General features: G+C 35.9%; 1 protein-coding gene across 3 annotated transcripts in view; it reads left to right on the top strand.

The window, feature by feature from the left end:
* LOC139965848 (putative ATP-dependent RNA helicase TDRD12) overlaps window positions 1–13,355 on the top strand; it is a 132,160-nt gene that overhangs the window by 100,209 nt on the left and 18,596 nt on the right. For all 3 annotated transcript variants that reach the window (XM_071968627.1, XM_071968628.1, XM_071968626.1), the window contains exons 29-40: window positions 4,816–4,932; window positions 5,626–5,748; window positions 5,865–5,985; window positions 6,218–6,355; window positions 6,853–7,005; window positions 7,446–7,544; window positions 7,902–7,963; window positions 8,825–8,971; window positions 10,508–10,568; window positions 10,921–10,982; window positions 11,744–11,860; window positions 12,843–12,918. In XM_071968627.1, coding sequence (XP_071824728.1) covers window positions 4,816–4,932; window positions 5,626–5,748; window positions 5,865–5,985; window positions 6,218–6,355; window positions 6,853–7,005; window positions 7,446–7,544; window positions 7,902–7,963; window positions 8,825–8,971; window positions 10,508–10,568; window positions 10,921–10,982; window positions 11,744–11,860; window positions 12,843–12,918 — 1,276 coding nt within the window. The remainder of the gene's footprint in view (window positions 1–4,815; window positions 4,933–5,625; window positions 5,749–5,864; window positions 5,986–6,217; window positions 6,356–6,852; window positions 7,006–7,445; window positions 7,545–7,901; window positions 7,964–8,824; window positions 8,972–10,507; window positions 10,569–10,920; window positions 10,983–11,743; window positions 11,861–12,842; window positions 12,919–13,355) is intronic.

Here is a 13,355-nt window from a genome sequence, read left to right as displayed (position 1 = left end):
GCCATCCACGTCACGGTACCAGAAATATTCCATACAGTCAAGCGTTGCGCATTCAACACATTTGCTCCTCTGAAGTCGATTTTGGATTCCCCCACCAAAGAACTGTCACAACACCTCTTAAACAGACAGTATTTTTGGGGTACTATTGAAAATGCCATCAGAAAGGCCAAAAGCAAACCCTGTACCGAAACATTGACATAAAAAAAACTTGTCAAACCAGTTCAAAAAGGGTACCATGGGTACTTAATTCCACCCTGGTCTCCCACCACTGGCTAATATCATTCAGAAGAATTCAGAAAAATTGCAAAATGTGCTTATTTGATGATTCGACTGGGGCCTTTCAGAGCAACCAAACCACACCCACGTTCCATTTTTCATAATTCGGCATAAAATATGCTGCCTTTGCAAAAATGTCATTTACCTCATCTACTGCAATATTTGCTCCTTACAATACGTTGGAGAGTTGAAAAACACGCTTAGGATGACAATGATTCAACATAGATCTGCGATTAAAACAAAAAAGATCAACCAACCTGTTGCAAATCATTTCAATCTCCCAAATTATTCGATTGAGAATTTATGTGTTATTGCCATTGACCAAAATGATTCTTGGACAGATAAACCTAAAAAAAGAAAAGAAAATTTCTGGGAACTGAACCTTAAGACCACAACACCATTCAGTTTATACATCAGAAACGACCTGCTGTCCCAGATAAACCAAAACAATTCCATTGAAATTACCATGGAATCGGATTAAAATAATCCAACATGGATTCAAATAATCCGATTTTCCAAAACTTCTGCTAAATCCAGCAGAAATCAGAAAGTCACATTGACTTCACAACCATGCCGACCCTCTTCTCTATAAAGTAGTTTCAATTCCTGCTACTCCTTGTCACTTTCGGTGATCATGCACTGAAGAAGAGCTAGTTTTGCTCGAAAACCAAACATGGCTGTTTTACCTTCAATCATTTACTTAATTTCATTATTGTATCTCACTCGAGATCCAGCAGCGTTTCTCTAAATGCAGCATAGTTGTTTAACAGTTTTACTGCTATTCCTATATATAAATATATATATATATGTATATATATATTTTTCTAAAACTTTACTACTTATTTGTCAATTATTAGTCTTATCTTATTTCTCTGGTCTATATATATATATATATATATATATATATATAGTCACCCAGAAAAGTAGCAAGTGGCAATGTGACACATTCGCCTAGCAGCTATCCAAAAATAAATATGCAATGTGAGAAAATACTCCAACCAACTAATGAAACAGAACAAGTAGTAAATTCAATATAAAAATTTAATTGGTCATGTATTTATTTAGGAGAAACTTTCTCCTTTAAAAATCAAAAATTAAAAGTTACAACTGCAATATTGCTTCTTTACATTACTGTATAAGAACACATTTGACTTTGAATACTTTGATACGACGTATTGCTTTGGAGCAATCTTTACCCCATGATGACAAAAATCTAAATTTAATCTAACTCCTGAAAATGTTTTAGACTTTCCAATGTTGTAATATATCTCTGGATCTTTCTCAATTGTATGAGAACAAACTGGTATGTACCAATTCAGCTTTCAATCTATAAAATTACCAGATTTTCTTTCCTCTACAATAGAGTGACGTTAAATCTTCTAGTCTGAAGAACTTTCCCACCTTTATATCATGGAATTCTAATTTAACATTTATCTTTTAACATACAAGTTCTGAATTGTCCATATGACGAACATTGTCCAAAAGATGTTGACAATACATGATGATACATGTGGTCGCCGACATTATGTTGTGGTAGACGTTACGGTAGAAGAAGTCGCATAAAATATCCCCAAACAGAACTTCAAGTCTTCAACTCAACTTTAGGAAAAGTGGCAAATGGTGCCAGTTCTTAAACTGCTAGACGAGCTCCGCAATACAGCCAATATTTTGTCCGGTCAGGTGATGTACCACCATCCCAACTCTGCCGACAAGCTGCCCTATCCAGAACATTATATATGAATCTGGAATCTCCAGGAAATAATTGTGTTTTCAGTTCTCACAGTTAAATGCCAGTCATAATTCACAGTATACTAGCCCAGGCTTCAATACAGGTATCATTTAGGATCCTGTGCCCCATGATATAAAAAATCACAAAAATATAGCTCCGCCTTTTTAAGCTAAGAAACATAGCATGACTCGATCTGATGGTAGTATTTTGGAGAGTGAATAATAATCCTCTCCAACACTCACTTCACTGGCTGGATGTGATGTCTCGCATGATTACTAGTGTAACAATTAGCATAACCTGGCAATACAATACATTGTCATCTTGACTATGCCCTGACCTGGTGGTGTTTCTTTCGTGTACACTCTAACTATCTCAAGAGTATGCTACCCTGTACCTTTGTATAGTGAATAGTGGGATTAGGGTTTATCTAAATAGTCCTACATCCCTGGACATTAATCTCCATCAACAACCAGGGTTGACTAAAAGTAAAAGTTACTTGTCCAACTTTCTATAATAAACTGTTGACAGATTAACTTATTCTGTCATAATTTCAAATTAATTGAATTCTACCATTCTAATGTGACATATATATATTTAAATATATATATGTTGAGACTAGTGGAACACTAGTAGTTGTTACTCAGAGGATCACGCGTTGAGCGATCATCAGACAACTCTCTCTCTCTCTCTCTCTCTCTCTCTATATATATATATATATATATTTATATATATATGTATGTAAATGTATGTATATGTATGTATATGTATTAGCGTTTATAGGGGTCCAAAAATCGGGAACCGGGTACCCGAGGGCCGTTACCCGTCGGGTAACAGGGTACCCGGAAAAAAATGTTTACCCTCGTGTATCACAATTTTCAAGGAATTACATATTGGATGCTGTAATAAATGCATTATATTCTCTACTGAAAATGTTTTCATGTTCAAATACGTAGGTGTAAGATAAGGTATAAAACCTCCCTCAATAATTTTTATTTGCTTTTGTTTCTTTCATTAACTTGTTAATAAATTAATTATTTAATTATAATTAGCATTACTACTAACATCGCACTGCCGCCGCTGCTTATGCTTGCTCGTGCACGTCTATTGGATCAAACCATATAAATATCCAATTTAGCTCTTAAACAGTTGTTACTACTACTACTATCTATTATGCAGGCCCAGGGTTCGCATTAGCCGCGCGATTCGCGCAATTTGATCGCATTTGGAATAAACGATTAGTAAAAAGCCACTAGCGATTAATAATTTTTAGTTATCCCGTCTATAATCCATAAACATCTCGTAAAATTCCTTGTCAGCCTTTCCTTCTATGAAATAAACGAATGAATAAATAATAATTTCTTCCACATGGTAGCCTAACACCACACTAAGTCAATGAGAAATCTAGCTAAGCCTAACCATCTGTTTATTTGCTGAAATTGTGACGCAGTTATAAGATATCCATGGAAAGCTTTTGTTATTGCTGTTATCTTCGACCACATGGTAGCCTAACAACACACTAAGTCAATGGGAAATCTGCCTAACCATCGGTTTGCAAATTTTTTTTTAAACAATCACACTTTGCGTAGGATCCGGGTAATAAATTAGGAACCGGGTAGAATCGCGTCGGGCGGGTACCTTCGTTATTGCTGTTATCTTCGACCACATTGTAGCCTAACAACACACTAAGTCAATGCGAAATCTGCCTTACCGTCGGTTTGCCAATTTTTATTTTTTAAATCACACTTTGCGTAGGATTCGGGTAATAAATTAGGAACCGGGTAGTAACGCGTCGGGCGGGTACCCGGGTACCCGGATAACCCGTGCAAACACTAATATGTATGTATATGTATATTTATATATATATATATATATATATATATACATATACGTACATATACATATATACATATATATATATATATATATAATATAACGAAAATCCACGTTTACTCCAAAAGAAAATATTATTAGAGAAAACCAGAGAAATAAGATATGACTCATAATTGACAAATAAGGAGTAAGTTTTAGAAAATATATTGGAATTTTCGGTCCCCCTGGGACCTTCGTCAGCAATACTTGGCAGTCGAATGAGAAGTACAAAATGTGACACAATGAAAGTATGACGCTAGATAAGTGTAAGTTGCAATGAGTTCTACAAGCATATGTAATCCGTTCTTTGCTCCTTAATCCGCTTCCTGTATAGTCATGGTTTATTTGGTTTTAATTCCATCATTTAATTCCATATATATATATATATATATATATATATATATATATATATTTATAAAACCTACCTCCAATGAACACACACCCTAAATTACATGTTGGAACCTACTTCTAATGAACACATACCCTGAATTACATGTTAGAACATTTTTATCTAATGACATTGCCTTTATCCTCCACCGTCATAAATCTAGCAGTTCTAATGAAAGTCTTTGAATGTATAAGCATTAACTCAAGGTCTTAGATCAAGATTGAGACTAGTCTTAGTAATTCAACCCTTGTAACTACCAAAGAAGGAGGTCAATTGTCAGTAGAAATTCTTTGCATTTTAGTGTATTGCAAAGAAAAAAACTATCATAGGAAGTCCAATATTTGACTTTCTTGTGTATTATTACTCAATATGCTCAGTGGCTGCCATCAGCCTTCTCCCTCTGTTGTAAATTACGTAATAATTTAACTTTTGTTAATATTAAAATGATCTGGTTGTGATTAGTAAACACTATCATTAATGTCTGTTATCCTTACCTATTATTCTAATCAATTTCATACAAAAATCCTTTTCTCTTATTATATTTATCTTGTAGATTGTCTCTGAAGCCGCAGTATGAATGCTTACCCATCGGAAAGTCTCGTCAGGTGTATCTCTCAGCGGCAGGATCACCACACCAGTTTTCCGTCCAAAAAGTTGAAAACAGTGATCAGTAAGTGACAATATTTTATTGATGACTGCAGATAATAATAATATAGTAGTAATATTATTTTCATACAATAATCATTCAAAGATTGATTATGATTTCTACATCAAAGGGAAGAATCAATAATGGATCTATGTGGCGCCACCGAAAGTGGGTTGCACAAAATGTCGGTGCTGACAGAGATCGTTTAACTTCTTTTTTTTACCATCAAGTCCAATAATCCATAGTCAAGTTCATGCATTGTGAGCATCAATTCTGATGGGTGGGGAGAAAGGGGGGGTCTAACGGGTGGTTGCTTAGTACTCATAGAAGATCATAGGTCATTTGCATAAACGTTTGTAGATGGTTGCTCTAGACAATACTCTGGGTGCATGTGTATCATTGCATGGTGGTGATATCCAATGATCATGAAAACTAAACATTCTGAAAACAATTATTATCTCAATGTCAAACCATGTCTGTCAGTTCAAGATGGTTGCTCCTGAAAACAAGGACACCGGATGTGTGAAAATATTGATGTTAGCAAAGCTCTGAGGATTTATTTTTGTGAAATCTTAAATAGGTTGGAAGTGTAACTCATACCTGTAGATTAGAGCTCTTGTCTTTTGTTTTTAAGTGTTTACCTTTGTCTTTGAAAATCAGTTGTCTATGTCATGTGATGAGACTATATTATCTGATTCACATTTGATGCTTTTTCAGGTTGGAAAATCTCATGACTGAAATAAACAAAGATGAGATGTTAGAGAGTAGAATAGAAGAAGAAGGATGCAAGGAATGGGCAGTAGGAGATCTCTGCCTGGCAAAATTCCAATCAGATGACAGGTATTATGCAAATTGTTTGAGGAAAATAAAACAATCTATAGTAAAAATTTCATGAATCTGCCTCTATCAGAGCTGCTAATATTGAATTTTCTTCACATCCCCCCCCCCCCCACCAGATGGTATCGAGGTAAAGTGGCTGAACTCGGGGAAAATCTGGAAGTTGTTTTTCTTGACCACGGAGACCAAGAGAGTGTTCCTCGGACAGAATTACGACCGATGCCCAGATATCTACTTGAAGTAAGCTTGCTCTAGCACACTCTCAATAGGTTTTTACTGGCGTCATAATGTCTGTCCAGTCGAATGTATCTTTCATCGTCTTTGTCTTGAGTTGTGAGTCATGTCACTATATAAAACAAAAAATGCTATCCTTTTTCAATATGAGAGGTTTATTTTCAACACAGACCTCTAAATAATATTGATTTAAATATGTGAAAGAAAACAATGACTTTTAAAGGTACTAATTTTTCAGATGCCATTTGCTGCCATTGATTGCACAATGAACCATGTAACCCCACAAGATGGAGGGGATATCTGGTCTCCAGACGTAGCAGATGAATTGTGGTCCATGTGTAATGAAGGAGCTGATAGAAAGGCTGTGACCATTCATGTGAGTCTACTTTATGCTAGTTAGCATCTATCAGATTTCTTAATCAGCAGATGCAAATTCAAGTGAAAGGTGTTCTGTATTTGTTGTTAACAATGATGACATTTTTTTTATTTCATCTTGAAATTGCCATATTACTGCTGGGCATAATATTTTGAGAATCAGATCTTCTCTGAAGTACTTTTAAAAACTTACAGCACTTTTTCCTTTGTGCTAGAATTTCTGGCCCATTCCAACAATCTTTAAAAATAACTCATGTATGTTCAATTTTGTTGTAGCAGGTATAATGAGATCATGAATTCAAAGTGGACGCAACTTGTTAGAAAATATTCAACTGAGACATTGTTGAGAGTTATTGTACGGAAACCTATTACAAAACACATTGATATGTAGTCATGTATGCCTATATAATGTAGTGGAAAAATGTCAAAAACATTTTACCTTCATCGCTCGCCTCTGGTCTTCAAAGTGTTCCTATTATTGTGTTCTTAACCATGTAGGTTATATCTGACGAGGAGAACACTGATGAGGTCGGCTGCGACAGAAGGTACAACGTTGAGCTGTTTCTTTTCATTGAAGGCAGGAAAGTTGCTTTGAGTCAGGTCTTAGCTAAGGAGGGCAAGGTTGTCTTATGCAGAGAGAAATTAGCCAAGGTAAGTAACTTGACTTGTGAGGTAGCTTTAACTTGTATTGTGAGTCATGTACTTGCTAAGGAAGGCAATAATTGTCGTTATGCAGATGACCTTGAGGATGTTTTGTTTTTATCTATGCATTCACTGACAAAGATAAATTTGTCTTTGGTTTGGCAAAGTTGATGCTGACTTGTGAAGTTGACTGTGAACTATATTCTGAGTCATCAATATCCTTCTCCTTTGCCTCTTTAATGTATTGTCTTTTAGCAAGATGAAATTGTGTAATGTTCCCTTATATAGTACCTACGCAATTTATACTACTGTATCACTGTCATGCGTAAACAGTAACATGAACATTTTTGGTAAATATGGAATAACTCCTAGCAGAAAGGAGTCATGTTAATATGGTCTTCAAGCAGTATATGGTAATGATTAATGTGGTCTTTCCTCATTTGACTCAGATCCTTCTACCAACCCTTCATCTGAAGGAATTAAGAAATGAGGCTTCCACCTTGAGAATGGCAATAGCCAAGCAGTGTCAACAAATTTTGCTCTCACAGGTAGCCCTTTTGTTTTCTTATATCATAACACTAGGCAGAAACAAATGAAAAGATTCCATCACAAGTAAACACAAAAGATTTTAACAAAAGTCTTTAATTTGGCAAGTAGGAATTGACTGATTGATGGATGGTATCGATGTCTCGTCTCAAGTTACACCAGGTTACCTTATTACGAAAATAAAAATGTTTATTTCTACGTAAAAGCAGATGAACAAACAGTTAGACTAAACATTCACAGTTGAAGGAAGTATTTTCTTGATATAATGTTGAATTTTTCATTGTTCCTAGTGACTGATGAAATATTCCTGTAAAAAAGATGAGTTATGTTCTTTTATCTTCGATTATCTCTTTGGGCAGGATGTTAAAGCACCTTCTCTTCTCTGTCAAGAATTGTATCAACAAATCCAAGAGACTAGAGTGTGAGTCAGTTTCTTTCATTTCTTGTTCAGCTAGCACAGATTTTTTTTTGTAAAACTTTGAATTGTTACTAATCAGCAGTTTGTTTTGATTGGTAGGTGTTGTTTTTGCAATATTGTGTAAATTTTCATCACAACCTGATTGGCAATTTGGATGAAACAAAACCTCCAGGTGTTTTCAACGGAAGAACATCACCGCAAGAATAATCAGTGGGTGATGATCATATTACATTGAACTTTGGATCAATAACTTTGTCTGTGTTATTATTGATCACATTTGTGTCCTGTTTAAGTTTATTTATATAATACGAGAGTTTCCTGAAAGTTGTTTCTGTAAGGATGGTTGTTAGTGTTTGATGAAATGTTGATGGAAAAAGATACATTTTAATAGGGAAAATGATGTGCCTTATCAAAACAATTGAAATCTATGTCCTGCTTTTACAAGTCTCAAAGTTTTGCAGTTTTTTACTGCTCTTCGTGTGTTTCTCACAACCTTATCAGGAAAGAAAGTTTCTTGAAAATTTCAGCCTGAAGTGGCCCTGCATTTTCTGTCTTGTTTTTGTTTTGACTCTTTGATTTTCAGTTTTAACTGAAGTAGCTTACATGTGGAATACAAAACTTGTGTAATCCCACTATTATGTTTCTGGCGCCAATTCTTGAATTGATATTTAATGCTTTGTTGAACTGAATTTGCAAACTGATCATGAACAATTACAATTTACGCAAAGGATTTGCATTGTTTCCTGGAATAGGTTTAGTACATGCTATAAATGCTACTAGTAAATATGTAGCAAATAATTCTTTCTGAACTTAACAACTATATTTTGAACTTATATGTTTATCTAATAATTTTGTTACTCTCAGGTTACCCAAGAATTGTAACATCTCCCAGTTGTCACATGACATCATCACATGTTTGTGTCGTCTCCTGAATCACCATGAAGCAATTGCTGATAAATCCAGAGTCATGGTTACTGAGGGATTACTGACAGTAGTGAATACTGAATGGAGGTAAGAAGATACACCTCAGGGATGATACTCAGTGATGATAACCCCTCAGGAGTGATACTCAGAGTTGATACCCCCTCAGGAGTAATACGCAGAGTTGATACCCCCTCGGGAATAATATGCAGAGTTGATACCCGTTCATGAGTGATACTTCCTCAGGAGTGATACTCAGTGATGATAACTCCTCAGGAGTAATACTCAGAGTTGATACCACCTCAGGAGTAATACTCAGGAGTGATACTCCCTCAGGAGTAATACTCAGAGTTGAAACCCCCTCAGGAGTGATACTTCCTCAGGAGTGATACTCAGTGATGATAATCCCTCAGGAGTAATACTCAGGAGTGATACTCCCTCAGGAGTGATACTCAATGATGATACCCCCTCAGGAAATATATTCAGAGTTGAAACCCCCTCATGGGTGATGCTCCCTCAGGAGTGATAATCAGTGATGATAACCCCTCAGGAGTAATACTCAGAGTTGATAACCCCTCTGGAGTAATATGCAGTTGATACCCGTTCAGGAGTGATACTTCCTCAGGAGTGATTTTCAGTGATGATAACACCTCAGGAGTAATACTCAGAGTTGACACCCCCTCTGGAGTAATACTCAGGAGTGATAATCCCTCAGGAGTAATACTCAGAGTTGATACCCCCTCATGGATGATGCTCCCTCAGGAGTGATACTCAGTGATTTTAACCCCTCAGGAGTAATACTCAGAGTTGATACCCCCTCAGGAGTAATACTCAGAGTTGATACCCCCTCAGGAGTAATACTGAGAGGTGATAACCCCTCAGGAGTGGTACTCAGTGATGATAATGCCTCAGGAGTAATACTCAGAGGTGATAACCCCTCAGGAGTAATACTCAGAGTTGATAACCCCTCAGGAGTAATACTCAGAGTTTTTAACCCCTCAGGAGTAATACTCCCTCAGTTGATACCCCCTCAGGAGTGATAATCCCTCAGGAGTAATGCTCAGAGTTGATGTACCTCAGGAGTGATACCCCCTCAGGAGTGATACTCAGTGATGATACTCCCTCAGGAGTGATACTCAGTGATGATACTCCCTCAAGAATAATACTCAGGGGTGATAACACCTCAGGAGGGGGAATTATAAAGATGGAGCAGAGAGCAGGAAATGGAGTTCAGGAGATCATACTGTATCTATAAACCCAATTCTTTTATTATACCTGAAATTGTGGGTAGGGGTGTGGCAATCGTTTAGAATGTGGTTTCATTCCAGGATGTATAGTTAGCTGTTGTGACAGGGTGGCTGTTGTCAGGTGAAGAGAGTGTGGTAAGGTGAGGGATAGAAGTGTGCAAGAGTGGTATCAGGGGTGTAACGATGATGTAGATGAGATAGCTGATACAGGTGGGGTAAGATAGGATGAGGTGAAAAGAATAGGTAGGTTAAAGATGGAGGTGGTTGAGGAGGGGTGAGGAGATAACAGGACAATGAATATAAATATAAATGAAAGTATGGTCGGTCAGAGTAAACAAAGACTTCAAAGTGATTACAGTCCATTTCTATCTATTTATAGTAACGCACTGTTAGTTGTGGAAGAAGGGTGCATACCATCATTATGTATGACACTACAGCAAGTGAGTACACAGATTTCTATATCATGCCACAAACATCACTTGATATGTTGAAACTATAGTAAAACTGTCGAACAGAATAATAGTTTTTACAAGATTATAGAATGCAAATGTTCAATAATTTTAATAAAAAATTAACACATTTCGTTTTGGTGTAAAAGATGTAAAAAGTGTAAAAGAGTTATCTACCACATTTTTGGAATGGTTGAAAAACAAGCATACTACTAACCAGGTCTAATAACCTGCCTTAATGTGATGTGTAATTCCATTTCATTAGAAGTATAAGAAAACTGCACCAAATATATCTTCACTATTTTTTTGTTCTTTCAAAGTAACTCCTCTCTTCATTTTACAGATTGTCGATAGTGATATCAGACAAAGTATTTTCTGGCTCTTGAACATTTTCCCGACAAAGAAGTGAGCATGTAAAAAATATTTAAATTTTTACATTTACCTGCAAAGCCGATCAGCATATATCAGTATGAATTAGGAATTTTAAGTACGGTGTGAAGTTTGTCTTTATCCTGCCCAAACATTTCAAGAATTCAAGATCTTTTAGTATATTTTAAAAGTCATTTGCTTTCATTCTGTTAAAAAAGTAATTCCATTCGAATAGAATCAAGAAAATTTAGATGAAGAAGGCCATAATGAAAGAAAATAAAATGTTTGACGTTTAAGAGTCAAAATTTTGGGATTACAATTCTACTTTTACAGTCAATTTGTCCAGATTTTAAAACCAGACTTTTCAACTTGTTGAGATTTTTATTTTATTTTGAGTTGTCACTTATCAATCACAGTTCAATGGAACTTTAGCAGTAGATAATTTGTTTACTTGTTCATAACCGCATCTTACTGTTTTAAGCAAAAGTGTGCAACAAATTAGCACCAAACAAAGAAGACAGGATATTATCAATAAATTTTAAAGAGCAGTATTTGATTTTGATCTTTCAACATTCCTTTTTTGTAATTAATCATTACCACAACTAATTTTGGATTTTTATTTTGAAGATCTTATGATTGCCTGCCTTTGACTATGTTTTCTCCCCTGTTGTGTATCGTTGATGTGTTTTTCTTTGAGATTTCACTACCACTCTAATTTAGTATAGTCGATGAAGTTGACTCTCGCTGTCTTCATAACATTATTGATTGTTAATTAACCATTGTTTATTGTTTTACAGACTATTGTCATTTCCCACATTCCTCAATGTATTGTTTGGTGTTTTCATCTCGGTACCGTCGCCAGAGATTCAGATCTGTTGCTTGAAATTATTCATTAAACTTTGGCAAAAAGAAAAGTAAGTTTCCAGTTGTAAGTAAATAAGTAAAAGAATAATGGGACTGATTGGAATATTTTAGACAATGGAAAAGAGCAAAGGAATTTATGGCTAGAATGGGATTCGACCCAGAGGTCAATGGGATTTGAACCAGTGACCTCTGGGGTACAGGAATTCACTGGTTGTAACCCAGAGGTCAATGGTTCAAATCACATTGACCTCTGGGATACAGGAATTCACTGGTTGTAACCCAAAGGTCACTGGTTCTCTATCCCATTGACCTCTGGGGTACAGGAATTCACTGGTTGTAACCCAAAGGTCACTGGTTCTCTATCCCATTGACCTCTGGGATACAGGAATTCACTGGTTGTAACCCCAAAGGTCACTGGTTCAATCCCATTGACCTCTGGGGTACAGGAATTCACTGGTTGTGACCCAAAGGTCACTGGTTCAAATCCCATTGACCTCTGGGGTACAGGAATTCACTGGTTGTAACCCAGAGGTCAATGGTTCAAATCACATTGACCTCTGGGGTACAGGAATTCACTGGTTGTAACCCAAAGGTCACTGGTTCTCTATCCCATTGACCTCTGGGGTACAGGAATTCACTGGTTGTAACCCAGAGGTCACTGGTTCAAATCCCATTGACCTCTGGGATACAGGAATTCACTGGTTGTAACCCCAAAGGTCACTGGTTCAAATCCCATTCTAGCCATAAATTTATTTGCTCTTTTCCATCAAAAATTGAATAGTAACATAGCTCATTGTGGTATCTACATATGTTTTTTTTAAACAAAACAATTAGTCCAGTGAAAGTTGCACTTTTATTGAACTAATGTTAAAATACCTGGAATTGAAATTCATTTAAGCATATCTTTGGAATTTTGCCCAAATCTCTAAAGTAGCAAGTTGTTCATATATTGTCTTTTAATTTCTAAAACTTTGAAGGATATCAAAGAATTTATTTCGAATGATTTCTTAACATGTTTTAAATTTGTCATAGAATCAAGACACATTTACTACTGCCTGAGTTGGTGAGGGCCATTTGCAATATTCTTTGGGGAAATCCCACAGAAGTGGTAAGTACACTAGGCTGTGAAGATGCTCAGTGATAGTTAATATCGCGTGCCGTTTACTCAAATCCATACTTTTGATGCCCACTTGCAACATTTAGCATGACTTTGTATAAACTTGAACTTTTTTCTGCTCTTTTTCTCAATGTTATTGGATACTTCAGTTCAGGAGTTTGCCTTGAGAGCAAAAAATACCAAAATTATCTCCTTTAGAACACTCATGATAAGTTTCAGACTTTGTTATATGAACTATGATGATGTATATGTTTTGGTATGTCATTAAACTTAACAAAAGAAATTTAACACAAAAGACCACTTTTTCATTTCAGTTATGAACATGGTAGTAGAACCTGTTTCATCAATGTTACATTTAGAGCTTCAAAGGGGGAAGTGAACAACAACAAAACACTTTAATAATCCAACGTTGCAATGTTGTTATTTCT

The sequence above is a fragment of the Apostichopus japonicus genome, chromosome 3, assembly GCF_037975245.1.
Source record: "Apostichopus japonicus isolate 1M-3 chromosome 3, ASM3797524v1, whole genome shotgun sequence".
NCBI classification, from domain to species: domain Eukaryota; kingdom Metazoa; phylum Echinodermata; class Holothuroidea; order Aspidochirotida; family Stichopodidae; genus Apostichopus; species Apostichopus japonicus.
This window is presented reverse-complemented; position numbering and strand designations above follow the sequence as displayed.